General features: G+C 44.8%; 1 protein-coding gene and 1 long non-coding RNA gene across 3 annotated transcripts in view; both read left to right on the top strand.

Moving 5' to 3' along the window:
* The window catches only part of LOC135512650 (microtubule-associated serine/threonine-protein kinase 3-like), a 45,432-nt gene extending 34,293 nt beyond the window's left edge, over positions 1-11,139 (top strand). Inside the window, 6 exon segments of the mRNA XM_064934890.1 lie at positions 1,153-1,379; positions 1,498-1,620; positions 1,734-1,870; positions 3,164-3,351; positions 3,614-4,616; positions 4,618-11,139. Coding sequence (XP_064790962.1) covers positions 1,153-1,379; positions 1,498-1,620; positions 1,734-1,870; positions 3,164-3,351; positions 3,614-4,616; positions 4,618-4,684 — 1,745 coding nt within the window. The 3' untranslated portion in view covers positions 4,685-11,139.
* A 6,041-nt stretch (positions 11,140-17,180) lies between these two features.
* Positions 17,181-23,325, top strand: LOC135512651 (uncharacterized). Of its 2 annotated transcripts, none has more exons than XR_010451441.1 (3): positions 17,181-17,451; positions 19,947-20,074; positions 22,638-23,325. It is a non-coding gene; the product is annotated as an uncharacterized LOC135512651 (long non-coding RNA). The 2 variants fall into 2 exon arrangements; XR_010451442.1 differs by having other exon boundaries at positions 17,183-17,451; positions 19,947-20,070.
* Positions 23,326-25,894: the final 2,569 nt, after the last annotated feature.

The following is a 25,894-nucleotide window of genomic DNA, read 5'->3' as shown; positions in this document are numbered from 1 at the left end:
ATCAAACCTGAGTTCATAAATAGCCCATCTCTGTCAGAGTGCACACGGCCCTGTTCGCTGCTACAGAATTGGTGATTTTTTTGGCCTCACTTTTTGCACGGGGGATTGTCATGCTGAAACAGGACAGGGCCTTTCCCAAACTGTTGCCACAAAGCTGGAAGCACAGAATCGTCTAGAATGTCATTGTATGCTGTTGCGTTATGATTTCCCTTTTCACTAGAACTAAGGGGCCTAGCCCGAACCATGAAAAACATCCCCACACTATTATTCATCCTCCACCAAACATTACAGTTGGCATTATGAATTGTGACAGGTAGCGTTCTCCTGGCATCCGCCTAACCCAGATTAGTCCGCCGAATTGCCAGATGATGCAGCGTGATTCGTCACTCCAGAGAACACGTTTCTATTGCTCCAGAGTCCAATGGTGGCGAGCTTTACATCATTCCAGGCGACCCTTGGCATTGCGCATGGTGATATTAGGCTTGTGTGCGGCTGCTCGGCCATGGAAACCCATTTCATGAAGCTCCTGAAGAACAGTTAATGAGCTGACGTTGCTTCCAGAGGCAGTTTGGGACTCAGTAGTGAGTGTTGCAACCGAGGACAGGCTATTTTTATGCGTGAAGCGGTTCAGCACTCTGTGGTCCCGTTTTGAAAGCTTGTGTGGCCTACCACTTTGCGGCTGAGCCGTTGTTGCTCCTAGAGGTTTCCACTTCAAAATAACAACACTTACAGTTGACCAGGGCAGCTCTAGCAGGGAAGAACATTGACGAACTGACTTGTTGGAAAGGTACGTTGAAAGTCACTGAGCTCTTCAGTAAGGCCATTCTACTGCTAATTTTTTCTATGGAGATTACATGGCTGTGTGTTTGATTTTATGCAGCTGTCAGCAACGGGCCAAATCCACTGATTTGAAGGGGTGTCCACATGCTTTTGTATATATAGTGTAAGTTAGTCATACAGGGTTACTAGTGCCCAGCGGGCAGATATCTCTGAATAGGGTATGGTTATGGCAGGTGTGTTTGTACAGAGCTAATGGCTGTTAAGTTGATTGTAAATGCTAAACAAGAGCAGGCTCTTGTTCTAAATACAACCATTGCCCCATGCCTTTTCTCATTTCTTGAACTTGAATTCATCCTTTGTGTACCATTCCAGATGATATGCCCAGCGGCCTCCAGCCCAGCCCCATCTCTTCGCGCTCGCTCTCCTCCAATCATTCGTCCCGCGAATCGTCCCCCAGCCGCGACCTGTCGCTTAGCCTCAGAAGCCTGCGGCCACCCATCGTCATCCACAGCTCAGGGAAGAAATACGGCTTCACCATGCAGGCCATCCGCGTCTACATGGGCGACAGCGACGTTTACACGGTGCACCACATGGTCTCGGTGAGTGCCGCTTTTCTATCCTGCTCCAGAATTAGCCAATAGTTACACAATAAAAGGCAGCATCACCCCACAAAGACTGAGGAATTGTGATAATAAAAAAACCACACTTGTTTTACAGAGTGTGGAAGATGGCAGCCCAGCCCACGAGGCAGGACTGAGGGCTGGTGACCTCATCACTCACGTGAACGGAGAGTCCGTGCAGGGTCTGGTCCACACAGAGATGATGGAGCTGCTTCTGAAGGTATTTAAAACAATACACACCCTAGAGCCTATACCTATTGTCAACCTATAACAACACTGTTGGAGATAGTAGAAGATCCAATCCTTCATCGTTTTTTTGTGAAACACCAACAGAGTGGCGGCAAGGTGGCCCTTCAGACTACGGCATTGGAGAACACGTCTATCAAGGTTGGGCCGGCTCGAAAGACCAGCCACAAGGGAAAGATGGCAAGACGCAGCAAGAAAAGCAAAAGAAGGGACAATCAGGACAGGTGAGGGAAAAATTTTAGATTTGTTTTTGTGCTCATTTAATTTGGTGGAATATTGCTGCCGTATTGCCATTGTTATGATATATTAACCTGGTGGGGGTTGATACTGTATCAAAACATTTATATAAGTACATCCAGCAAGAGTCGTACTGCAAAAGTCACTATTCCAAATCGAGTCAAATTGTATTTGTTACATGCTTCGTAAGCAACAGGTGTAGACTAAAAGAAAAATGTTTACCCACGGGCCCTTCCCAACAATGCAGAGAGAAATAGAATAGAGAAATAATAGAAAAGTATTTGCGTAATAATAAATACACAATGGTTAACGATAACTTGGCTATATACACAAGGTACCAGTACCGAGTCAATGTGCAAGGGTACAAAGTAATTGAGCTATATATGTACATTTAACTAGGAATAAAGTGACAGTAGCAGCAGTGTATGTGACGAGTCCAAAGGGTTCATGCAAAAAGGGTCAATGCAGATAGTCCGAGTAGCAATTTGGTAAACTTTTTAACTAACTATTTAGCAGTCTTATGGCTTGGGGGTAGAAGCTGTTCAGGGTCCTGTTGGTTCCAGACTTGAATTGATTGGCTGGAGTCTTTAGGGCCTTCCTCTGACATTGCCTAGTATAGTGGTCCTGGCTGGCAGGAAGCTCGGCCTCAGTGATGTACTGGTCCATACGCACAACCCTCTGTATCGCCCTGTGGTCGGATGCCAAGCAGTTGCCATACCAAGCGGTGACGCAGCCTGTCAAGATGCTCTCAATGGTGCAGCTGTATAACATTTTTGAGGATCTTAGCCAAATCTTTTCAGTCTCCTGAGGGGGAAGAGGCATGTGTTGGTGTGTGGACCATGATAGATCCTTAGTGATGTTGGACACAGAGGAACTTGACGCCCGTCGACGTGAATCTCCCCCCAGTGTTCAATCGAGATCACTACACACTACACACTACCGCATGGATGACAACAAACTGCATACCTCACCAGTGTTGCCTTTTTTCAAAATGGAGTAAGAAAGCCTTGACTTTAGGTTAAGAAACGTAGAAGACCTCCTTAATGCACAGAGTATTCCCTCTCATTTCTGTAACTCTACTGTCATCATCGTGAAACAAGTTGACCTAACCCCGATCAATTAGAAAACCAAATTATCCTCAATGAGAAATTTGTTTTACAGTATACATTTTCAGAAAAAAAACTCCCGGGCTGTGAATCACGTACTATAATAATAATGTTATGGCTCTATTTACCCTTCGCAACCCGTTCATAACTCTTTGTAACCACTGACTGAGATAGGCGGAGGAGCATCCTGAAGAAGCTGTCCAAGCAGAGCACGGTGATTCACAGCAGCCGCAGCTTCAACTCTGGACTGCAGCACCACTCTGTGTCATCCAGCGAGAGCCTGCCAGGCTCCCCCACACACAGCCTATCACCTGGCCCCTCCACCCCCTGCCGCAGTCCTGCCCCCGACCACCAGGCTGCAGGTAAGACGAGGCCCACGCTCCTGCAGCAATGTTGCTACTGACACTGTAACTATGACTACTAATACTACTGTCACTATTACTACTGCTGTGGCGTGGCTACAGTCATTACTGTATTACTAGGCTACTACTAAAACGACTACTGTTACCACTAATTTGAGCTTTTATCTCCCCATTTTGCTTTGCAATATCTCTTAGTCCATGACAATGCAATAGCCCCTTTGAGGTGGACTGTAAACTTACTCTGTATTTACCTCTCCCTCAGACACAAACTCTCCACAGAGCACTTCTCCCTGTTCCAGCTCTCCCAGCTCCCCGGCTGCACACATCCGGCCCAGCTCCCTGCACGGCCTGGGCTCCAAGTTGAGTATCCAGCGTTACACCAAGGTGGGTCGCCGCAAGTCCACCAGCAGCATCCCCCCGTCCCCCTTGGCCTGCAACTCCTCTCCCCAGCCTCTGTCGCCCCAGCGCTCCCCTTCTCCCCTCCCTGGCATCACCAAGACCTTCCACACAGTCCGTGGCAAGACTCTGTCCCCCCCAACCATTGTCCGCCATTGTGTGCGCCCCCGCAGCGCAGAGCCGCCCCGCTCTCCCCTCCTAAAGAGGGTGCAGTCGGCTGAGAGGCTCTCCAGCGCCTACCACGTTGACAAGAAGTCGTACCCCCACCGGAGGCACACATTGGAGGTGCCTTTCCAGGGCGAGGGAGAGGACGTGGAGGTGGAGGGGGTCTGCGGCGGGGGGGTCTCCTACCTCGCGGACCACGGGAGGCTGCTGGGGGGTTACGGGGGCTGCCAGAGGTTGAGGGACTGGGCGGCGGAGCGTTCAGAGCAATTGGTGGTGATGAGGAAGCTCAACCTTTCGGAACGCCGTGACTCCTTCAAGAAGCAGGAGGCGGTGCAGGAGGTGAGCTTTGACGAGTCTGATGACCAGAAGACAAGCCCCACTTTCACCGTGATGCTCACTGCCCCTGGAGCCAACAGGCTCCAGCAGAGGGCAGCCTCGTGGACGCCCATGTCCCAACCCAGCGAGGAGGTGACGGAGGTGAAACGCTTCACCCTGGTGCCTCAGATTGCTGTGCAGGGCTCGACGGAGAGTGAAGAGCAGGATGACTGGGAGCCGTGCTCAGACGGAGAGGAGGAGGACGGCAAGAGACAGGAGCCCGAATCTACCGATAACAACGTTGGCACACAGCAGCTTGTTAAGGATGTCTCTCTCACGGTGAACGTCTCCAGTAAGGCACCAGAAGCGACAGCTGCTTTACACAAAGACTGCCTCTGATAAGGTTGGGGATAACGCATTAGACTCTAGCCCCCAGAAAGGGAAGCTAAGGAAGTGACATTTCCTTGAATCATTTCATGCAGCACATATCTTCCAAGGATGCACCTTGACACTCTCACTGTTGAAGGAAGGAAATGTTTGGGCAAAAGAGTGTTTCTCCTCCGAAGGAACTCAAACGAATCGCGACATTGATTTTATTTTGTAGATTTCACTTGATCCAGGATATTGTTTTGTAAATATGTAACACTAGGAAATAGATTGCACTTTATTTCCTGGGCTTATTTATTACTTTTATAAGCTAAGTGGATTTTTGGGGCCAAAAAAGGAAAATGTTAAATTGATAGTGGCTAGCCAAGGTTAAATCATGTTTTGTGTCCATATATTTTGTTGTTATGTCTATTTTAAAACATTCTACAGAGTAGTTGCTTACTTCAAAGAAGTGAGTAGTTTGAGAGGAATTCATTTTTTACACATTCATGTTTTAATTTAGGCTCGTTTACTGAGACTGAGTGATGCTTTTGTATAATCTCAGACAGTAGTTTTGAAAGTGGTGCTAACGAGCCAAAACGGATCCCAAAACGGGTACTACATCATCCAATTGTGTACAACGCCATCATTACGTTTTTTTTTTGTTGTTGTTTTTTTGTTTACGAATCCAATTCAAACAATATATTAAGAATTTGTTGTGCTTAAGATCCTGGACGTCTTGAACAGTTTGAAGTATATTTTGAATCATATAAAACTGCAGGGCAATTGTTATTTGAACAAATTACAGTGCATTTGTAAAGTATTCAGACCCCTTTTTCCACAGTTTGTTACTTTACACACTTATTAAAAAATGTATTTAATAGTTTTTTTCCCCTCAATCTACACACAATACCCCATAATGACAAAGCAAAAACTGTTTTTTGATTTTTTTTTTTGTTGCAAATGTATTAAAAATAAAAAACATACCTTATTTACATCAGTATTAAAACCCTTTGCTATGAGACTCGAAATTGAGCTCAGGTGCACCCTGTTTCCATTGATCATCCTTGATGTTTCTACAATTTGATTGGATTCTACCTGTGGTAAATTCAATTGATTGGACATGATTTGGAAAGGCACACACCTGTCTATATAAGGTCTCACAGTTGACAGTGCAAGTCAGAGCAAAAACCAAGCCATGAGGTTGAAGGAATTGTCCTAAGAGCTCTGACAGAGAATTGTGTCGAGGCACAGATCTGGGGAAGGCTACAAATGTCTGCAGCATTGAAGTTCCCCAAGAACACAGTGGCCTCCATCATTCTTAAATGGAAGAAGTTTGGAACCACCAAGACTCTTCCTGAGCAATCGGGGGAGAAGGGCCTTGGTCAGGGAGGTGACCAAGAACCCGATGGTCACTCTGACAGAGCTCCAGAGTTCCTCTGTTGAGATGGGAGAACCTTCCAGAAGGACAAACATCTTTGTAGCACTCCACCAAATCAGGCCTTTATGGTAGAGCGGCCAGACAGAAGCCACTCCTCAGTAAAAGGCACATGACAGCCCGCTTGGTGTTTGCCAAAAGGCACCTAAAGGAATCAGACCATGAGAAACAAGATTCTCTGGTCTGATGAAACCAAGATTAAACTCTTTGCCCTGAATTCCAAGCGTCACGTCTGGAGGAAACCTGGCACCATCCCTACAGTGAAGCATGGTGGTGGCAGCATCATGCTGTGGGGATGTTTTTCAGAGGCAGGGAGTGGGAGACTAGTCAGGATCGAGGGAAAGATGAACGGAGCAAAGTACAGAGAAATCCTTCATGATAACTTGCTCCAATGACCCTAAGCACACAGCCAAGACAACGCAGGAGTGGCTTCAGGACAAGTCTCAATGTCCTTGAGTGGCCCAGCCAGAGCCCAGACTTGGACCCGATCGAACATCTCTGGAGAGAAAATAGCTGTGCCCCCCCCCCCCCATCCAACTTCACAGAGCTCGAGAGGGTCTGCAGAGAAGAATGGGAAAAACTACCCAAATACAGGTGTGCCAAGCTTGTATGGTCTTACCCATGAAGAATCGAGGCTGTAATCACCAAAGATGTTTCAACAAAGTACTGAGTAAAGGGTCTGCATATTTATGTAAAATATATCAGTTTTGTTATTTTTAGATATTTGCAAAAAAATCTAAGAACCTGTTTTTGCATTGTCATTATGGGGTATTGTGTGTAGACTGAACTATTTAATTCATTTTAGAATAAGGCTGTAACGTAACAAAATGTGGAAAAGGTCAAGGGGTCTGAATACTTTCCGAATGCACTGTGGCTAGTTCAAGTTTTAGTTGATGTGAAGACATTGTATTACTAACAAATGGTATTAGCTGCCATAAAACAGATTTGTTTTGTTTTTGTTCTCTTAACCCATATCTTATGGAATGAGGGCCTTTCTTCTTTGACAAATAGCTCTTATTCCCTTGTTTGCAGGCTTGATAGTAGCAGGAAAATGCAGTCACCTTTACGAATGCTTCAATTATTTTGCTAGTTTATATTTCTAAGCATTTTTACCCAAATCACAAAGAGGGTATTTCTTCCAATCTTATTGGTTTAGTTCGTTTTGAAACCTGCTGATTATATTGCACAATATTATGCCATAACCTCATCATTATGTTTGTTCATCCCGACCTCTTCTTTGTTTCCTGGTTTCTCTGTACTGATTCTGATGGACAACAGGGTTTATACCACATGATTTCGCTGAAATTATGGTAGCATGGCAATTTGAGCTTGCTGCCAATGCTTGTACTTCTAAAGCATAACTTTAATCCTATCAAATGCTGTCACCTAATCTCTGTCACAGAGGCAATTGTTGACAGGATATTGTTTTGATAAGCCACAGATAGTTTTGCTCTCAAACCGGTTTTTAGGCTACATCCTAGAATTCAGCTGTCCAGGTGACACCACCAAGCTAAAGATAAACCGTTTAAGCTTTCCACAAGATCCGCTTGCATATTTTCAAATTATCCTCAATGCAGCCTTTGACCTTTTATCTACATTAGACTCCGATTTGAGCACAATGACTAGTGTGCGTGTGAAAATGTCCATGCGTAAGAAACCCATTCCTCTTTCATCTCCTTCTTCTGTGTGTTGATGTTTACATTGGGGTAAAGTGCACTAAGGGAAATGTATATTTTGACATGAATTTTGTAAACGACATAAGGAAGAGGCAACGATGGAGGAGTGTCACGTACCTTCAGTCAGAACCCAGGGCTTAGATATTAGGAACAGATGATAGTTTTATGTCTTTGTACTGTACATGCATTTATGTACAGTGAGGAGAAAAAAGTATTTGATCCCCTGTTGATTTCGTACGTTTGCCAGCTGACAAAGAAATTATCAGTCTATAATTTTAATGTGAGGTTTATTTGAACCTACCATTAAAATTATTTGATCAACAAAAAAATCCAGAAAAATGCATGTCAAAAATGTTATAAATTGATTTGCATTTTAATGAGGGAAATAAGTATTTGACCCCCTCTCAATCAGAAAGATTTCTGGCTCCCAGGTGTCTTTTATACAGGTAACGAGTTGAGATTAAGAGCACACTCTTAAAGGGAGTGCTCCTAATCTCAGTTTGTTACCTGTATAAAAGACACCTGTCCACAGAAGCAATCAATCAATCAGATTCCAAACTCTCCACCATGGCCAAGACCAAAGAGCTCTCCAAGGATGTCAGGGACAAGATTGTAGACCTACACAAGGCTGGAGTGGGCTACAAGACCATCACCAAGCAGCTTGGTGAGAAGGTGACAACAGTTGGTGCAATTATTCGCAAATGGAAGAAACACAAAAGAACTGTCAATCTCCCTTGGCCTGGGGCTCCATGCAAGATCTCACCTCGTGGAGTTACAATGATCATGAGAATGGTGAGGAATCAGCCCAGAACTACACGGGAGGATCTTGTCAATGATCTCAAGGTAGCTGGGACCATAGTCACCTAGACTATTGGTGTAACACTACGCCGTGAATGCTGAAATCCTGCAGCGCCCGCAAGGTCCCCCTACTCAAGAAAGCACATATACATGCCCGTCTGAATCATTCAGATGTTCATTGGCAAACTTCAGAGGACAACTGATTGAAAGTGTTGTGGTCAGATGAGTCCAAAATGGAGCTCTTTAGCATCAACTCAACTCGCCGTGTTTGGAGGAGGAGGAATGCTGCCTATGACCCCAATAACACCATCCCCACCATCAAACATGGAGGTGGAAACATTATGCTTTGGGGGTATTTTTTTCTGCTAAGTGGACAGGACAACTTCACCGCATCAAAGGGACGATGTACCGTCAAATCTTGGGTGTGAACCTCCTTCCCTCAGCCAGGGCATTGAAAATGGGTCGTGGATAGGTATTCCAGCATAACAATGACCCAAAACACACGGCCAAGGCAACAAAGGAGTGACTCAAGAAGAAGCACATTAAGGTCCTGGAGTGGCCAGTCTCCAGACCTTAATCCCATAGAAAATCTGTGGAGGGAGCTGAAGGTTCGAGTTGCCAAACGTCAGCCTCGAAACCTTAATGACTTGGAGAAGAGCTGCAAACCTGGTGGCCAACTACGAGAAACGTCTGACCTCTGTGATTGCCAAAAAGGGTTTTGCCACCAAGTACTAAGTCATGTTTTGCAGAGGGGTCAAATACTTATTTCCCTCATTAAAATGCAAATCAATTTCTAACATTTTTGACATGCGTTTTTCTGGACTTTTTTTGTTATTCTGTCTCTCACTGTTCAAATAAACGTACCATTAAAATTATAGACGGATAATTTCTTTGTCAGTGGGCAAATGTACAAAATCAGCAGGGGATCAAATACTTTTTCCCTCACTATGTATTTTTATATCGGAGTCTGTTAATGCCATATGCATTATTATTATACTTAATATTATTATATTTTGGAGTATACCAACATACCAGTTGCACAAGCGATGTGAACAACAATGGCTGTAAAAATGTGCCTCAAGGATGAAGCTGGTTGGGGAATCACATCAGTATTGCAATGCATATTGTACAATTAGTGATGTTGTGTTGAACACCATCATTTTGGGCCTTTTATACACTACAGTAGTTCTGAAGGTTGATATTGTGTCCATTTTTACTTGCTGTTATGTAACTGTCTGTATATATCAAAGGTTGGCGGAGGGGGGTTCTTTCGAAGTCTCAACAGATCCTCAAAAGAGGTCTATATTTTCAGATTTGATGAACTACTCAGAAGTCAGTGGTGGTGAAATGGAATTATACCCAGGACATGCTATCTCGCAAAGCCGGTCAGAATTGTTTACAACGAACATGCTATGTACAATATGAACAAATGGTATTTTGTAATCCTGTGTTTCTATGTACTGTGTAGGTATTGTATTGCAGTCTGTGCATTTCAACACTACACCGTTTTAAAGGCTTTACTCAAGTACCTTTTTGGAACTGTAAAACTTCCGAACTGTTCTATAAGAATACATTATGATGCATTTTCTCTTGTTTACACCTTTGTTAGCTGCATGCTGCATGAGACAAGGACACATCATACTTGATTGCATGGTACTCTGGGTTTATATAGCCCGTGCTGGGGTTTCCACAGTGTGTCTAATAGAGCATTTGTGTGCAAAGTCAACTTTTTCACTTTCCTCTGACTCCTACTCATCATACCCTGAACCACAAATAGACAACTGGTCTGTTTTCCTAATAGTTGTAGGTCTTTTTCTGTGTGTACTGGGATGAAATCTTCCACTCTCGGGATGTGTATGTCTAATGTTTTTCACTTTCTCACCACTGTGCGGTAAAATAATCTCTTTCGTCATCTACATCATAAGGGGGATGCATGTGGTTCATCGAGGGCTGGGAGTGAAGCTTAGACGGTTAGGCTACGCATAGCCCATTTGTCTACAGTGGTTTGTCTCTCTTGCATTTAACCCTCATTTTAACACATTTTCCATTTTGTCTGCTCTCAGAACGCCTCTATGCTGACTTAGTTGTAGACAAGGGTACCTGTACACATTGTCACACACTTACAGGGTCAAATGGACACATATGCAAAAACATGTCCACATTCATTCTTTCCCTTTTGTTTAATTCTGTGATTGGGTTAGAAATACTGGAGGTACAGTGCTAATGTCCATTTTATGTGAATATGGAGAGTATGGAGGTGTTCATATTTGTTTCATTTGAAGCCAGTTTTGTCTGACTAGTTTTTCTTTTTGTGGTTCTAACTGTATGGCCTAGCGCCCTATTCAAACAAAAGCAAATGTTGGGTAAATAGATGGCTAGGATGTGAATATGCCTATGGTTGGGTTGGACTATTGAATGTGTTTGCCGAGGAGTGCTTGTGTACCTGAGAATCCGAACAATTTTGCAAGCTCACATCACTTTGCCTCGTTTGAACATCTGTCTGCTTTTGTTTGAGTAGGGATGCCGGCCATCCTTGGTACAAGTGTCAAGATTGATCTATTTTGTGTTTTTACTTGATGTTTCCAAACGGTTTTATAATAAATTGTTTCCGTATGGCATTTGATATTGAAGGCACACGTTGTCCTATCTTTTGTTTAAGAAGTTATTTTGAACTGGTGCGTGTTCAGCAAGCTTCATACAACACAAGTTGAGCTGGTATGACCAATAGTATGGAGCTGCAGCCCTGCGACGAAACTAGCCAGTCACTAAAAGCAATACTATCGCCATCTACTGGCCGTGTTTAATCCCTACCACATATTTGTGAACTCCTCTTCTTTCCTAGATTTCTTTCCACCTTTCCTTGCTTCCTTTTCTTCTTTACTGGCTCCCTTTCGTTATCTCCTTTTCTCGCTCCCTTCCTTACCTCCTTACTGGCCGTGGTTAATCCCTACCACATGTATGAACTCCTGCTTTTTGTTCCTAGATTCCTTTCCCTTTCCTTCCGTCATGTCCTAGCTTCCTTTCCTCCTTTTGATGACTTCCTTTCTTTCTATACCTCCATTTCCTCTCTTAATTTCCTCCTTTCCCTTAATTAATAGTCTTTCCTAGTTTCCTTTTCTCCTTTCGTTTCCTTTTCCTCCTTTCCTAGCTTCCTTTCCATGTCCTAGCTTCCTTCCCCATTTCATGTCCTTATTTCCTTTCCTAGCTCCCTTTCCTCTCTACTGGCCATGGTTACATTTCACATTTGGGGAAGCTAAGAACCTACCATCCTACCATTTCTACCGATCTGCGTACCAGTTGTCTCGTCACAGTTTCATTTCAATAACAACGTTTTAGTTTCTCAAAAACATTGTCACAAGGTTACAAAAATGACTGAGAAGCTCAGTTTAGTAGTTCGTGGTGGTCAGAAATCAGACATCCCCAAATGGGCGCTTTCCGACCTCATTACTTCAACATTAACAGGACAGAGAAACGAACCAGACACATGCTCATTGCTCACATGAGGTGTGATTCCAGACAGAATTAAGCATGTGTGTAAATGGAACGTAATTCCCTTTGTATGCTGTTTTCTCTCAGTGCTTATTGTGAGCTTGAATTTAAGCATGAGAATAGCATGCTGTTCACCTGCTATTCGTTTTGAGTGGAGATCGAATACATTAAGGTGTGGCTGAAGTGTCTACATATACTGTACGCCGTTTTCTGACCTTGACTTAATTCCCTAATAATTCCACCTCTTTTACGCGCAAGGAAGTCATGAATAAGGTATTGCGAACCAAATGGAAAAAAACATCTATATTATTTTTTACGATAACAGCTATGTAAACTAGTAATCCGTTTGGATAAGGGAATTGTAAATATAAATGACACTTGTTTTAGATAAATTTTACCTTATAATCGCTGGAGACATATGAAACCAGTCATATGGCAGCAAACGCAAGCATATAAACGTATCAACTTTCCAATAGTAAAGTTTATGAAATACTGTGCCATTATGCAGAGTTTAAATTGTACAGCCTTTTAGCTTGCAGGGATGGACACTCGAAACGTTTTAATTGTCGGCCACCACGACTTTCCCTGTTTCCTATTTCTATCAAGGTAGATATTCAGTATTGACTGTCAGTAGGCCTAATAACCACACATATCCAACTGCCAATTTACTTTTAATTCGCTTCAGTTGGTTTTGCCTAGATTGTTATTTCATTTAATTACATTGTTTTCTTTACTTTCATGTGCTTCGGCTGTAAACGCCGTAACGGCCATGTGGTTGTTGCCGATGATCATTAGTAACAGTTGATCATATTAAAAAAAGACTTGTAGGCTAATTTAAATCACTTCGGAGCCGATCGCAGACCAAGCCGAGTTTGAACCCAACGCGTGCCGCAATACTTCGATGTCATTACACAGTTCCAGGGTTTGTACAGGCAATAGTGCAGGGTATAGAGCGGTAGGTTTGTCATATGCGGAAGATGTCATGTCTGAGATTTAACACTATTGCCAACACTATTGTCCCTATTATAATTATATTTACGCTAATCTTCCAACATTAAGACCATTATTTGTGTATTTTAGCAGTCCTATTGGGACCAAGGACTCTTGCAACTCACAATTACACCAAAATCCCAATCACGGCATTATAATGAGGCAGCGGTCTAAGGCGTCACTACAGAACCTGTTTCGATCCTGGGCGCACAATTGGCCCAGCGTCGTCCGGGTTAAGGGAGGGTTTGGCCAGGGTACGCCGTCATTGTAAATAATAATTTGTTAACTGTTTTTTTATACTGTTAAGTACATTTAAAAAAATAAAAATACCCCAAGGAAAAAAACTATCACAAAGAACAACCACATTCCTCAGTAAAGAGGTCCTCAAACAACAGTCTTGTGCTGATGACGTCGCCATAGTCTAGGACCGGAAGAAACGGAGGAGAGGAGGTGAGTAGAGGAAACATGGAAACAAATGCGGTTGAAATGAGACACTCAATCACTCAATCTTCTCTTCAGGTGGCAGAGAAGGCTATTCCTCCTTCCCTCTGACAACTCCACTGCATTGCCTAAAAGTCACATTTAAAGCACTAAATTATTTACAATTCCATTACACAAAATAAAAGTGTGGAAGGTATTTGTATAGCAAGACAAAAAGTTCAGTCCAAAAATAGTATAAAATTCAATTTACTCTGACCTTGCAGCTGTAGAGACAGTGCCGCCAGAGTTCTACCTGCTCTTTGTAGGCTTCCCCAGTGCCTCTTCATCTCCTGCACCAGGATCCTCTCTTCCTCTTGCAGTCTGTTCACCAACATCAGTCTGTAAAAAAATGCCTTTTTAATGGCAAGATGGCTGTTGCCTGTGAGATGTAAGCTCACAGAGGTATATAACGGAACAGCGATGATTGCAGCCTACGGTGAAGGTAAACATTCAATCACAATAGAAACCTTCTGCAATCATACACTTACTGTTGCCAAGTCTCTCCCATGACCACACAAAGTTGGCCGTATTGAGCAGCTCATCCACTGTGGGGAGCCTAAACTTTGCCTGCTGCTCGTGAAGTTGAACAATGGCAGTTGTCAAGGCCTTGTCCTCAACCATTTTTATCCAAATCTGATGCCTCCTCTTGTTGCTTTCTGAATAAAAAGGGGTGATTAGACGGACTGGGGGCTCCCGAGCGGCGTAGCGGTCTAAGGAACTGCATCTCAGTGCTTGAGGTTTCACTACAGACCCTGGTTAGATTCCAGGCTGTATCACAACCGGCAGTGATTGAGAATCCCATAGGGCGGCACACAATTGGCCCAGCATCGTCCGGGTTTGGGTTTGGGTTTGGCCGGGGTAGGCCGTCATTGTAAATAAGAATTTGTTCTTAATTAACTGACTTGCCTAGTAAATAAATAATAAATCAGATATATTACATTACTAAAAGTTATAGAGCTACTATAGAGGCACAAACAAAGAAAGTACAAATCAATTAACTCAGTTAGAAAGCATTTGTCATGCAGTTATAACATTACACAAGGCATGCACAGTTGTGGCTCACAAGTTGATCTGTTGTTTATGGTCACATAATTTCTCAGTTGAATGAAATGTTTTGCATTAGATCACTTGATAACATAGGTCATGCCTACATTTGATCATCAACATGGTCTGATGTGCATGACTAATGCAATTTCTTTCACAAATCAGTTTTATTGCTGGATTAATAATGTGTTTGAGGTCATATTGTTGTTGGGGCTTACCTGTCCAACGGTAGAGGTAGTGTTTTCTCTGTCTCACACTGTCGAGCCCCTCAGTCTTCTTCTGAAGATGCCGTGTCTGCCCTGTCTGACTATCCTGAAGTGTGGCTGTCAAACATAGAGCAAGATACAAACATGACTCCACTGACATCAACGCAATTCTGAGGTTGAGAGACAGAAACATTCACTTTTCTGCCTATTGGATTCTGGCTTGAAATATACTTATTCCTGTCATCATATTAGAATGTATTGATTACTTTACATGTATACGAAATGTACAGTTGAAGTCGGAAGTTTACATACACCTTAGCCAAATACATTTAAACTCAGTTTTTTCACAATTCCTGACATTTAATCCTAGTAAGAATTCACTGTCTTACGTCAGTTAGGATCACTACTTTATTTTAAGAATGTGACATGTCAGAATAATAGCAGAGAGAATTATTTATTTCAGCTTTTATTTCTTTCATCACATTCCCAGTGGGTCAGAAGTTCACATACACTCAATTAGTATTTGGTAGCATTGCCTTTAGATTGTTTAACTTGGGTCAAACGATTCAGGTAGCCTTCCACAAGCTTCCCCATTAATCCTGACAGAGCTGGTGTAACTGAGTCAGGTTTGTAGGCCTCCTTCGATCGCACATGCCTTTTCAGTTCTGCCTACAAATTTGCTATAGGATTGAGTTCAGGGCTTTGTGATGATCACTCCAATATATTTACTTTGTTGTCCTTAAGCCATTTTGCCACAACTTTGGAAGTATGCTTGGGGTCATTGTCCATTTGGAAGACCCATTTGCGACCAAGGTTTAACTTTCTGACTGATGTCTTGAGATGTTGCTTCAATATATCCACATAGTTTTCCTCTTCATATGATGCCATCTATTTTGTGAAGTGCACCAGTCCCTCCTGCAGCAAAGCATCCCCACAACATGATGCTGCCACCCCTGTGCTTCACGGTTGGGATGGTGTTATATGGCTTGCAAGCCTCCCCTTTTTCCTTCAAACATAACGATGGTCATTAAGGCCAAACAGTTCTATTTTTGTTTCATCAGACCAGAGGAGATTTCTTCAAAAAGTACGATCTGTGTCCCCATGTGCAGTTGCAAACCGTAGCCTGGCTTTTTTATGGCGATTTTGGAGCAGTGGCTTCTTCCTTGCTGAGCGGCCTTTCAGGTTATGTCGATATTGGACTCGTTTTACTGTGGACATATATACTTTTGTACCAGTTTCATCCAGCATCTTCACAAGGTCCTTTGCTGTTGTTCTGGGATTGATTTGCACTTTTCGTACCAAAGTACATTCATCTCTAGGAGACCGCGTCTCCTTCCTGAGCGGTATGACGGCTGCGTGGTCCCATGGTGTTTATACTTGCACACTATTGTTTGTACAGAAGAATGTGGTACATTCAGGTGTTTGGAAATTGCTCTTAATGATGAACCAGACTTGTGGAGGTCTACAATTTTTTCTGAGGTCTTGGTTGATTTTTAAATTTTTTCCCATGATGTCAAGCAAAGAGGCACTGAGTTTGAAGGTCGGCCTTGAAATACATCCACAGGTACACCTCCAATTGACTCAAATTATGTCAATTAGCCTATCAGAAGCTTCTAAAGCCATGACTTCATTTTCTGGAATTTTCCAAGCTGTTTAAAGGCACAGTCAACTTAGTGTATGTAAACTTCTGACCCACTGGAATTGTGATACAGTGAGTTATAAGTGAAATAATCTGTCTGTAAACAATTGTTGGACAAATTACTTGTAAATACCTATTTAATTGCTGGGAGATTATACATAGAATGTGCGACTTTCTTTATTTTGATAGTTTATTGAAAAAATTAGAAGTAGATGTTCTAACCGACTTGCCAAAACTATTTGTTTGTTAAAAAGAAATTTGTGGAGTGGTTGAAAAACAAGTTTTAATGACTCCAACCTAAGTGTATGTACGCTTCCCACTTCAACTGTATATGTTGGGGTCAATGAAGGGTGAATAGGAACTTTGGGTATGGAAAGTTACTGAGTGAGACTATGGGAGGGTCAGAAAGTTCATATTCTGTTCAAACGTGTTATTGCTGAATATGAATATTTCTAAGGAAGGAAGCAAAGGGTAGCAGTTTGGTTTTACTTCCTGATAAGGCCGGCCAGTTGCTGTGGAACTAGGACAAGGAGGGATGTGAAACTCAACTCGAGATAAGGTTAACAGTTGAAGAGAGAAGACATTGCTGGGAAGGGGCCATAGGGGCCCACCCCGAAAACCATCTGACTACAGTCCTATCCCATACACAAACACTTCCACCCCCATGAGGGTCCTAGACTTAGGTAGGCCATGACAATACCAGGAAACGGAACATATTGTGTTTCTGCCTAACAACAGGGAAGGAGTGTTTATCTTAGACATGCAAGGTAGTAACTCCGCCCAGTTTGAAGGTCTTCTGGTCAAGTCTGGGTCTGCCCATGGTCCGAAGAACTGGGCCTCTGTCTTGTCTCTGTTCAGTCTCGCCCCAGAGGCTCGTCCGTACCAGTCAGTCCTGTCCAGAGTCCAGCTCGGCCTTTTGGCTAAGATCAAGTGTACTGCGCATGATCAGAGAAGCGATCAGCAGGCCGGAGGGCGCCCGGAGACAGTGCTATTTACTTTGTTAAAAGTCATTTCTGTTGTTTTGTTTCACTATTGTTTTCTGTCCTGGGTTAGGTGGTGGTTCTGGTGGTGGACTACAGGTGCACCAGCACCTGTAGGGTGAGTAAAAGGCCCTCTGGTCTTCTCCTTTATTTTATTTAATTCTCAGTTTCCCCCTTGTTTGTCCTGTCTTGTACCTCTCCTCCCCCCTTGTATCCTACCCTCCCCCCTCCAATTATCCCTACTGTTTTTGAGCTTGTGTTGCCTGCTCGCCGGAGGGGCTTTCTAGCTGTTTGGACTGCTAGCCTCCTGGCCCTTTAGGCGTGGCAGGCATTGCATTGTTGTGTGTTTGTCTGACCGTACTTTCCTTGTCCCCTTCCACCTTGTACCTGTTAGTTTACCCCCTAAAATTGCCTTTTATCTCTGTTCCTTGCTGTTTTGTGTTGTCAACTGGGACCCTTGCTGGCCGGCTTGCTGGCTGGCTAGCGTAGCCTGGCCTGCTGGTGAGGCTTGCTAGCTGGCTAGCGTAGCCTGGCCTGCTGGTGAGGCTTGCTAGCTGGCTAGCGTAGCCTGGCCTGCTGGTGAGGCTTGCTAGCTCTCTCGGCCCTTAAGTTTGGCAGGTGTTTTGTTGGTCAGTGTCCCTTTTTGTTATCCCCTTATTTCCCTTTACCTAAGTTGATTTGTTTGCTAGTTCCCCCCCCCCCTCATTTTTGTTTGGTTCGTGTTCTGTTTATTTTTTGTCCTTCCCCTTCGAGGAAAATTACCCCCCCCCCCAAAAAAAAACCCTCCTTGTGTCTCTTCCCTTTGTTGATAAGATTAGTTTGGTGCTGTGCTAGATAGTTTGTTGTGTGTCCCCGTGGTACTGGTAGGCCCTGTTTAGCACAGCCTAGCTGAGCCTGCTAGTTCCTCGGTTGTTTTACACCCCCTCCCCTCTCCCTTTCCCCTCCCTCCCCCCCCTCTCACTGGTGTTGGGCTGTAAAGGGAGTGGGCCTCCATAATGTCAGCAGCACAGGCTGGCATGAGGAGGACCCATGCAGTGCGCCTCCTTTTAAAGGAGAAGGGAGGAAAAATAATGGAGTTATCCCGATTGGATTTCTCCAGAAAATTCCTCCAGAAAGAGCTCGGCTTTCATCCCGCGCAGGTAAACTGCATCTTAGCCCTCCCCTATAGGAAGGGCTTCGATGTCAGTTTTGCCAACGCCAGCTTCCTGAGGGAGTTCTGGGGGAAACTCCAGAACGCCCTGAACACCCAGGGGTCCCTCACAGCGATGTTTGAGGTGACCAAGCTGACAGATAATAGCATTAAAACCGTTATTATCCGTATGTACAATGAGACTGTACAGCCGGAGGACGTTGCAGTATGGCTGGACAGGTACTGCAACGTGAAGGGTCCCCTGATCCAGGTGAAAGACCTCGATGGAATCTGGACAGGGGCCTGGAGGGTCACTGTCCAGCAAAGGGAGGACCCTGGGGGCTATGGTGGGTTGAAAGCCATCCCATCCACCATAGTCCTCGGAGAGAACAGGGGCCATGTTCACTACCAGGACCAGCCCAAGCTGTGCCGTAAGTGTGGTGAACATGGCCACCTTGCAGACGCCTGTCAAAAGGTTGTGTGCATGAAGTGCCGGGAGGTGGGCCACCGCTACGAGGAGTGCACGAACGGAAGGTCATGCAACCTCTGTGGCGAGCGGTCCCACCTCATCCGCGACTGCCCCTCCTCCTGGGCCAACAGGGCCAAGGCTGGAAGGAGGGAGTGGGCGGCCGCGGACCGGGCGTACGAGCGCCAGAGGGCTGGAACGGCAGTTGCCGAGGTGGTAGTGGAGGAGCCGGTGGTAGTGGAGGAGGAGGTAGTAGGGGAGTCGGTAGCGGTGGTGGTGGAGGAGGAGGCAGTAGTGGAGTCGGTAGTGGTGGTGGAGGAGACAGTTGTGGAGCCGGTGGTGGTGGCTGTAGTGGAGGGCGCGGAAGGTGCAGTGGTGGAAGAAGTGGGAGGAGAGGACAAAACCCTCCCCACCCCAACCCCCCTGCCCCAAACTAATGTGACCCCTGAAGGAGAAAGTGCCGAGAAAGACGGCTCCGGAGAGATTTTCAGTGAAAGCTCCCCAAGCGGGTCAGACAATATAGGGTCGGTGTCGGAAAGCACCATGGAGACGGTGTCAGAAGGTACGGGGGAGGAGGGGGAGATTCTGGAGGAACACCTCCCCCCACGTAAAAGAAATGCTGAGGAGCTCTCTGACCCCGAACAGGGTGAGGAGAAAAAGGGAAAGGTGGAGTGGGAGAGCTCTCAGGGGGAGGAAGAACCCAGAACCTTCCCCTCCAACTCCCCCAACCAAGTCTCCTTTTTAAGTCCGGTTTTAACCTCCTCTCCCTTCCAAACCCCTTTACCCCGGAGGGAGAGAGAGAAAGCCCCTGACATTTAACCCCCTTTAACTGTTCAATGCCTTTTCTTTTAGCACTGTTTTTACTCACCCCTTTTATGGCTTTTAAAATCACCACCATAAATGTGAGGAGCATAAAGACAGTAACAAGAGCACAGTCGGTTTTATCCTTTTTAGAAAGGTTTAACTCAGATGTGTTTTTATTACAGGAGTGTGGTCTACCCTTTTTATCCTCTTACAGGAAATGGGAGGATAAGTGGCAGCATGGGCCCTCCATTTGGAGTGGTTCCAATTTTAACAAGAACGACGGTGTTGCTATTTTAATCAAGACCCCACAGGTGGTGGTGAAGGGGAGCACGGTGGTGGTAGGTGGGCGTGCTCTTTTAGCCAATTGTACTTTTATGGGGAGGGATTTTAACGTGCTAAATGTGTATGGTTTTAACGATAAACATGACCGGTGCACACTTTTAGAGGACCTGCAGTCCCACATGCTGGGGAGGGATCCTCTAGTGGTGGGTGGGGATTTTAATTGTGTTTTAAGTAGAGCAGACAGGAGAGGGGCAGGAGGGGATTTTAAGGTAGACAGGTCAAGCGTTTTATTGCAAGGGCTGTGCAGGGATTTTAAACTGACTGACTGCTTTAAAACCCTGCATCCAAGAGAGGAGGGCTTCACCTGGACCAGTGGTGATGGCACCAGAGCCTCTCGCATTGATTATCTGTTTACCCGGGACTGTCCCCCAACTGATGCTAGAATAACCCCTGCTTTCTTCTCAGATCATGTAATGCTGACGTGCACCCTTTCACTATCTTCGGGTGTGACTGTGGGAAGAGGGCCCTGGAAACTGAACTGTTCCCTACTAGAAGATGATAGAGTAGTTAGTCAGTACAGAGAGCAGTTTAGCCAGTGGCAGACGCTACAGGACTTTTTTGACACACGAGCACAGTGGTGGGAAATGGTGAAGGGAAGGACGAGGACTTTCTTTAGAGAGATAGGAAAGGAAAAAAGCAAAGAAAAAGATAGACGCATGGTGGGACTGCAAAAGCGTCTGGAAAGGTATTTTAACCTATGCCAACAGGGCTTTGATTTTAATCAAGAAATCAAAGAAGTAAAAAAGGAAATGGCACTTTTAGCAGAACAGAGAAGCAAGGGGGTTATTTTAAGAAGCAAGGAAAGGGAATTAGAAGAGGGGAGAAGTGCACTAGGTACTTTTTTAAGAAAATAGTTAGTAAGGGTAGGATTATGACAGGATTGAGAAACAAGGACGGGGTTTTAAAAACAGACACAGAGGGAATAAAGGAAGTGGTCGAGGACTTTTATGGGGAACTGTTTGGGGTAAAAGATGTGTGCGAGGAAACAATGGGGGACCTTTTAACATACATCGACAAGACCCTACCCAACACGGACGACCTGAAAAAAGACCTGACGAGGACAGAAATCGACCAAGGACTGAAACATTTTAAGAGGGGTAAATCACCGGGGGAGGACGGCCTCCCTTTGGAGTTTTATCTGACCTTTTGGGATGTTTTAGCCAACGAACTTCTGACTGTTTTTACTGACTTCGAACACCTCGACAGACTACCCGACAGTTTTAGAGTGGGGATCGTGACGCTTTTACACAAGAAAAACGACAGGACGGCCCTGAAGAACTGGAGACCAATTACCCTTTTAAACTTTGATTGTAAACTTTTTACCAAGGTTTTAACACAGAATGTCTTCTGTTTTAGGGGAGGTGATCCACCCGGACCAAACTTGTGCCGTGCCCGGAAGGAAGATCACGGACAGCCTGATACTGATCCGAGATGCCATCTGTTATGCGAGAGACAGAAACATGCGGCTTGTAGTCCTAAATTTAGATTTTGAAAAAGCCTTTGATCGGGTCTCGCACCAGTACCTCTTTAAGGTACTGCAAAAAATGGGTTTCCCTGACAGGTTTTTAGCTTGGGTGGGACTGCTGTATGGGGACATCACCAGCAAAATCCTTGTAAATGGGCATCTGTCAAAAGCAGTGGGAGTACACTGCGGCGTCCGTCAGGGCTGTCCTTTATCTCCTCTTCTGTTCGTGGCCTGTATTGAACCACTGGCACAGGTCTTGAGAAGGGACCAAGGGATCAGTGGGGTGGGTATCCCGGGGAGTGGGGGGATGACCGTCAAGTGCGTCTTTTACATGGACAACGTCAACATTTTATGCACTGACCTTTTATCCGTCGACAGGACTCTGGACAGGACTGACTGGTACGGACGAGCCTCTGGGGCGAGACTGAACAGAGACAAGACAGAGGCCCAGTTCTTCGGACCATGGGCAGACCCAGACTTGACCAGACTACCTCTGACAGTCAAACGGACGGACATAAGGGTACTGGGGGTAAAGTTTGACCGGGGGGAGGAGGGAGCGGCAACTGGAGTGGAATCCTGGGGACAGTAAGACAGAGACTGGGTTTTTGGGGACTATGACGGCTGACTCTTGAGGGCAAGGTTTTAATCATTAAAGCTGTGATTTTACCTGTGCTTTTATTAATCAGTTCTGTTTTTATCCCCCCTCGAAGGAGTATTTTAGACCTGGAGCGGATGCTTTTCTACTTCCTGTGGGGAGGCAAGTGGGAGAGGCTGAGGAGGGAGGTGGTCAAGAGGCCCAGGTCCAAGGGGGGGAAAGGCTTGCCTGACCTCTACTTGTTCCTGGGCAGCCGCTACACAGCGTTACATCTGACTCTTGCCACCTCCCCGGTCAACAACAAGACTCAGGCTCTCGCACGGTTCTGGCTGGGATCTTACCTCAGGACTCTGAGGCTGATCCCAGTCGACCTGCGAGCCCCAGTCTCTTTCCTGCTACCCCCGCACTACGTCCAGCTCCAGAAGTTTTTAAGACATTTTAAACTGGAAAAAGAAACAGTCACGGTTTTAACAAAACACCGCTCTCTTCTCTCTCTTGTGCAGGATCGGGAACCAGTATGTCCAGTGCGCGGGCTCGCTATAGGTGAGCCCACAACGGTTTGGCGCAACGTGGCCCATCCTGCTCTCCTGAATCGGCTTCGGGACCTGTCCTGGATGGTCGCCCACGAGATCCTCCCGGTCAGGGCCGTTATGCACTCACGGGGCATGGCGAGGATATCCGCGTGCCCCCGACCAAGCTGCGGCCAAGAAGAGTCGGTGAGGCACATGCTCTGGGAGTGCAGAGCCGCCAGGGACCTGTGGAAGGAAGCAGGCCCCCTGATCACCTCGTGTCTGCCAGCAGGGGAGGACCTAACACCTCAGCTCGTGCTGCCCCTTTACTTTCAGTGCAGCAAACTCTCTCCAGAAGTTCAGTGAGGATCTCTGAATGATCCAATGTTGACCTAAATGATTAATGATGATAAATACAATCCACCTGTGTGTAATCAAGTCTCCGTATAAATGCACCTGCACTGTGATAGTCTCAGAGGTCCGTTAAAAGCGCAGAGAGCATCATGAAGAACAAGGAACACACCAGGCAGGTCCGAGATACTGTTGTGAAGAATTTTAACGCCGGATTTGGATACAAAAAGATTTCCCAAGCTTTAAACATCCCAAGGAGCACTGTGCAAGCGATAATATTGAAATGGAAGGAGTATCAGACCACTGCAAATCTACCAAGACCTGGCCGTCCCTCTAAACTTTCAGCTCATACAAGGAGAAGACTGATCAGAGATGCAGCCAAGAGGCCCATGATCACTCTGGATGAACTTCAGAGATCTACAGCTGAGGTGAGAGACTCTGTCCATAGGACAACAATCAGTCGTATATTGCACAAATCTGGCCATTATGGAAGAGTGGCAAGAAGAAAGACATTTCTTAAAGATATCCATAAAAAGTGTTGTTTAAAGTTTGCCACAAGCCACCTGGGAGACACACCAAACATGTGGAAGAAGGTGCTCTGGTCAGATGAAACCAAAATTGAACTTTTTGGCAACAATGCAAAATGTTATGTTTGGCATAAAAGCAACACAGCTCATCACCCTGAACACACTATCTCCACTGTCAAACATGGTGGTGGCAGCATCATGGTTTGGGCCTGCTTTTCTTCAGCAGGGACAGGGAAGATGGTTCAAATTGATGGGAAGATGGATGGAGCCAAATACAGGACCATTCTGGAAGAAAACCTGATGGAGTCTGCAAAAGACCTGAGACTGGGATGGAGATTTGTCTTCCAACAAGACAATGATCCAAAACATAAAGCAAAATCTACAATGGAATGGTTCAAAAATAAACATATCCAGGTGTTAGAATGGCCAAGTCAAAGTCCAGACCTGAATCCAATCGAGAATCTGTGGAAAGAACTGAAAACTGCTGTTCACAAATGCTCTCCATCCAACCTCACTGAGCTCGAGCTGTTTTGCAAGGAGGATTGGGAAAAAATTTCAGTCTCTCGATGTGCAAAACTGATAGAGACATACCCCAAGCGACTTACAGCTGAAATCTCAGCAAAAGGTGGCGCTACAAATATTAACTTAAGGGGGCTGAATATTTTTGCACGCGCAATTTTTCAGTTTTTGATTTGTTAAAAAAGTTTGAAATATCCAATAAATGTTGTTCCACTTCATGATTGTGTCCCACTTGTTGTTGATTCTTCACAAAAAAATACAGTTTTATATCTTTATGTTTGAAGCCTGAAATGTGGTAAAAGGTCGCAAAGTTTAAGGGGGCCGAATACTTTCGCAAGGCACTGTATGTCATGAAATTATGATATACATGTCCTGTACATCATTATATTAGATATGTCATTATATTACTTGTGCATAACTATGTGGTTTTAATGTACATTAGCAGTGGTTCTTCTTATTTTGAGAGTAATATAACATTTTGAATCTATTTTCAATACATGCAACCTAAGAGTTCATGCCTGCAAGACAGAGGCTTAGGTTACAGTCAATCGGTCTGAGGATTTTAAAGTTTTATAGCACTACTTTGTACTGAAATGAAAACCAGTGAGCCAGCAAAAAATTGGTCAGTATATTGCAACAGCATTTAGTAGTAGTTATAAATGTCCTAACAAGGTAGTCATGCTGCCTGACAGTTGAACGACAGTTGATGAGGCCCTTACTCTTTTGGGGGTTGTTGTGTGTAGTGTGATTTCCTCAGGGTCAAGTGACCTGGCTTCATGCCTACCTCAGGTTAACACCCCCTCCTACCATTCGCTACTCTGATGAGCAGAAGTAGGACAGTGTATGATGGTCAAAAGCATGTCCTGTTCAGGCGTGAGGGATTTGTGATAGAGAAGCAGAGGTTGTGTTTTCTGAACTGATGGAGTAGTGTAACGATCCTAGCCATGATAAGTCTATTAAGAAATCCCCCGAGGGAGATTTCACTCTTGGCATCTCCCTTGGGGTTCTTTTGGGGCAGGGTTTCCCAAACCTCTCCTCGGCCTCTCCAGACATGTCAAATTTTCGTTTTAACACTTAACTGGCACACATGGTTCAATTAGTTAACTAATCATCAAGCCTTTGACTAATTAAATCAGGTATGGCAATTTAGGGTTAAAACAAAAATGTGAAACTTCTGGGGGGGCCAGTGGAGAGGGTTGGGAAACACTGTTTTAGGGTCAGATGCCCCAGGGTTAAGCTCTATTTAAGGCAGTATTCGCCCCCGCCTTTAGCTGCAATATGGTCACCTGTTCCGGGAAGGTCCATGTCCTCCGCTGAGACTTTTGCTGACAATAATATAGAATTAACATGAGGCAGCCAGGACTGGAATATGTTATCTATTTACAAAAAAATGGTTACACTTTACATGTGTAAACAAACACACAACTAAAAGGGCACATAACACTTACCATGGCTTGAGGCCTTCTTAGTCCAGGTCTCTGGTGAATTATGTTGCCTCTTCTGTCCCTTTCTATCCATTGGACAGGGGCAAGGCTTGTGGCAGGAGCAGGTGACTGTCGCTTTGCAGCTCTCTCTTTCTGATCCTAAAGTATTTATGCAACTCAAACATAGAATGGAAATATATCTGCGATTCAAATTACAACACAACAACTGTGGTATGTACCCACAATTCAACTGCCCTAAAAATATACTGTGGAAATGGGAAGAAATATCACTTACAGCTACATGTTGAAATTGTAATGCTGTGCGATAGCTTCCTCGAAGAGCCTCCTCAAATGCCAACCGTGCCGCATCCCGCTCTTTGCTCAAGCTCATTTCTCTATTTGGTGTGAACATAAACATTATTGTATGTTA

The sequence above is a fragment of the Oncorhynchus masou genome, chromosome 24 (genome assembly GCF_036934945.1).
Source record: "Oncorhynchus masou masou isolate Uvic2021 chromosome 24, UVic_Omas_1.1, whole genome shotgun sequence".
Taxonomy (NCBI): domain Eukaryota; kingdom Metazoa; phylum Chordata; class Actinopteri; order Salmoniformes; family Salmonidae; genus Oncorhynchus; species Oncorhynchus masou.
Note: the sequence above shows the minus strand (reverse complement) of the source record. Positions and strands in the feature narration are given on the sequence as shown.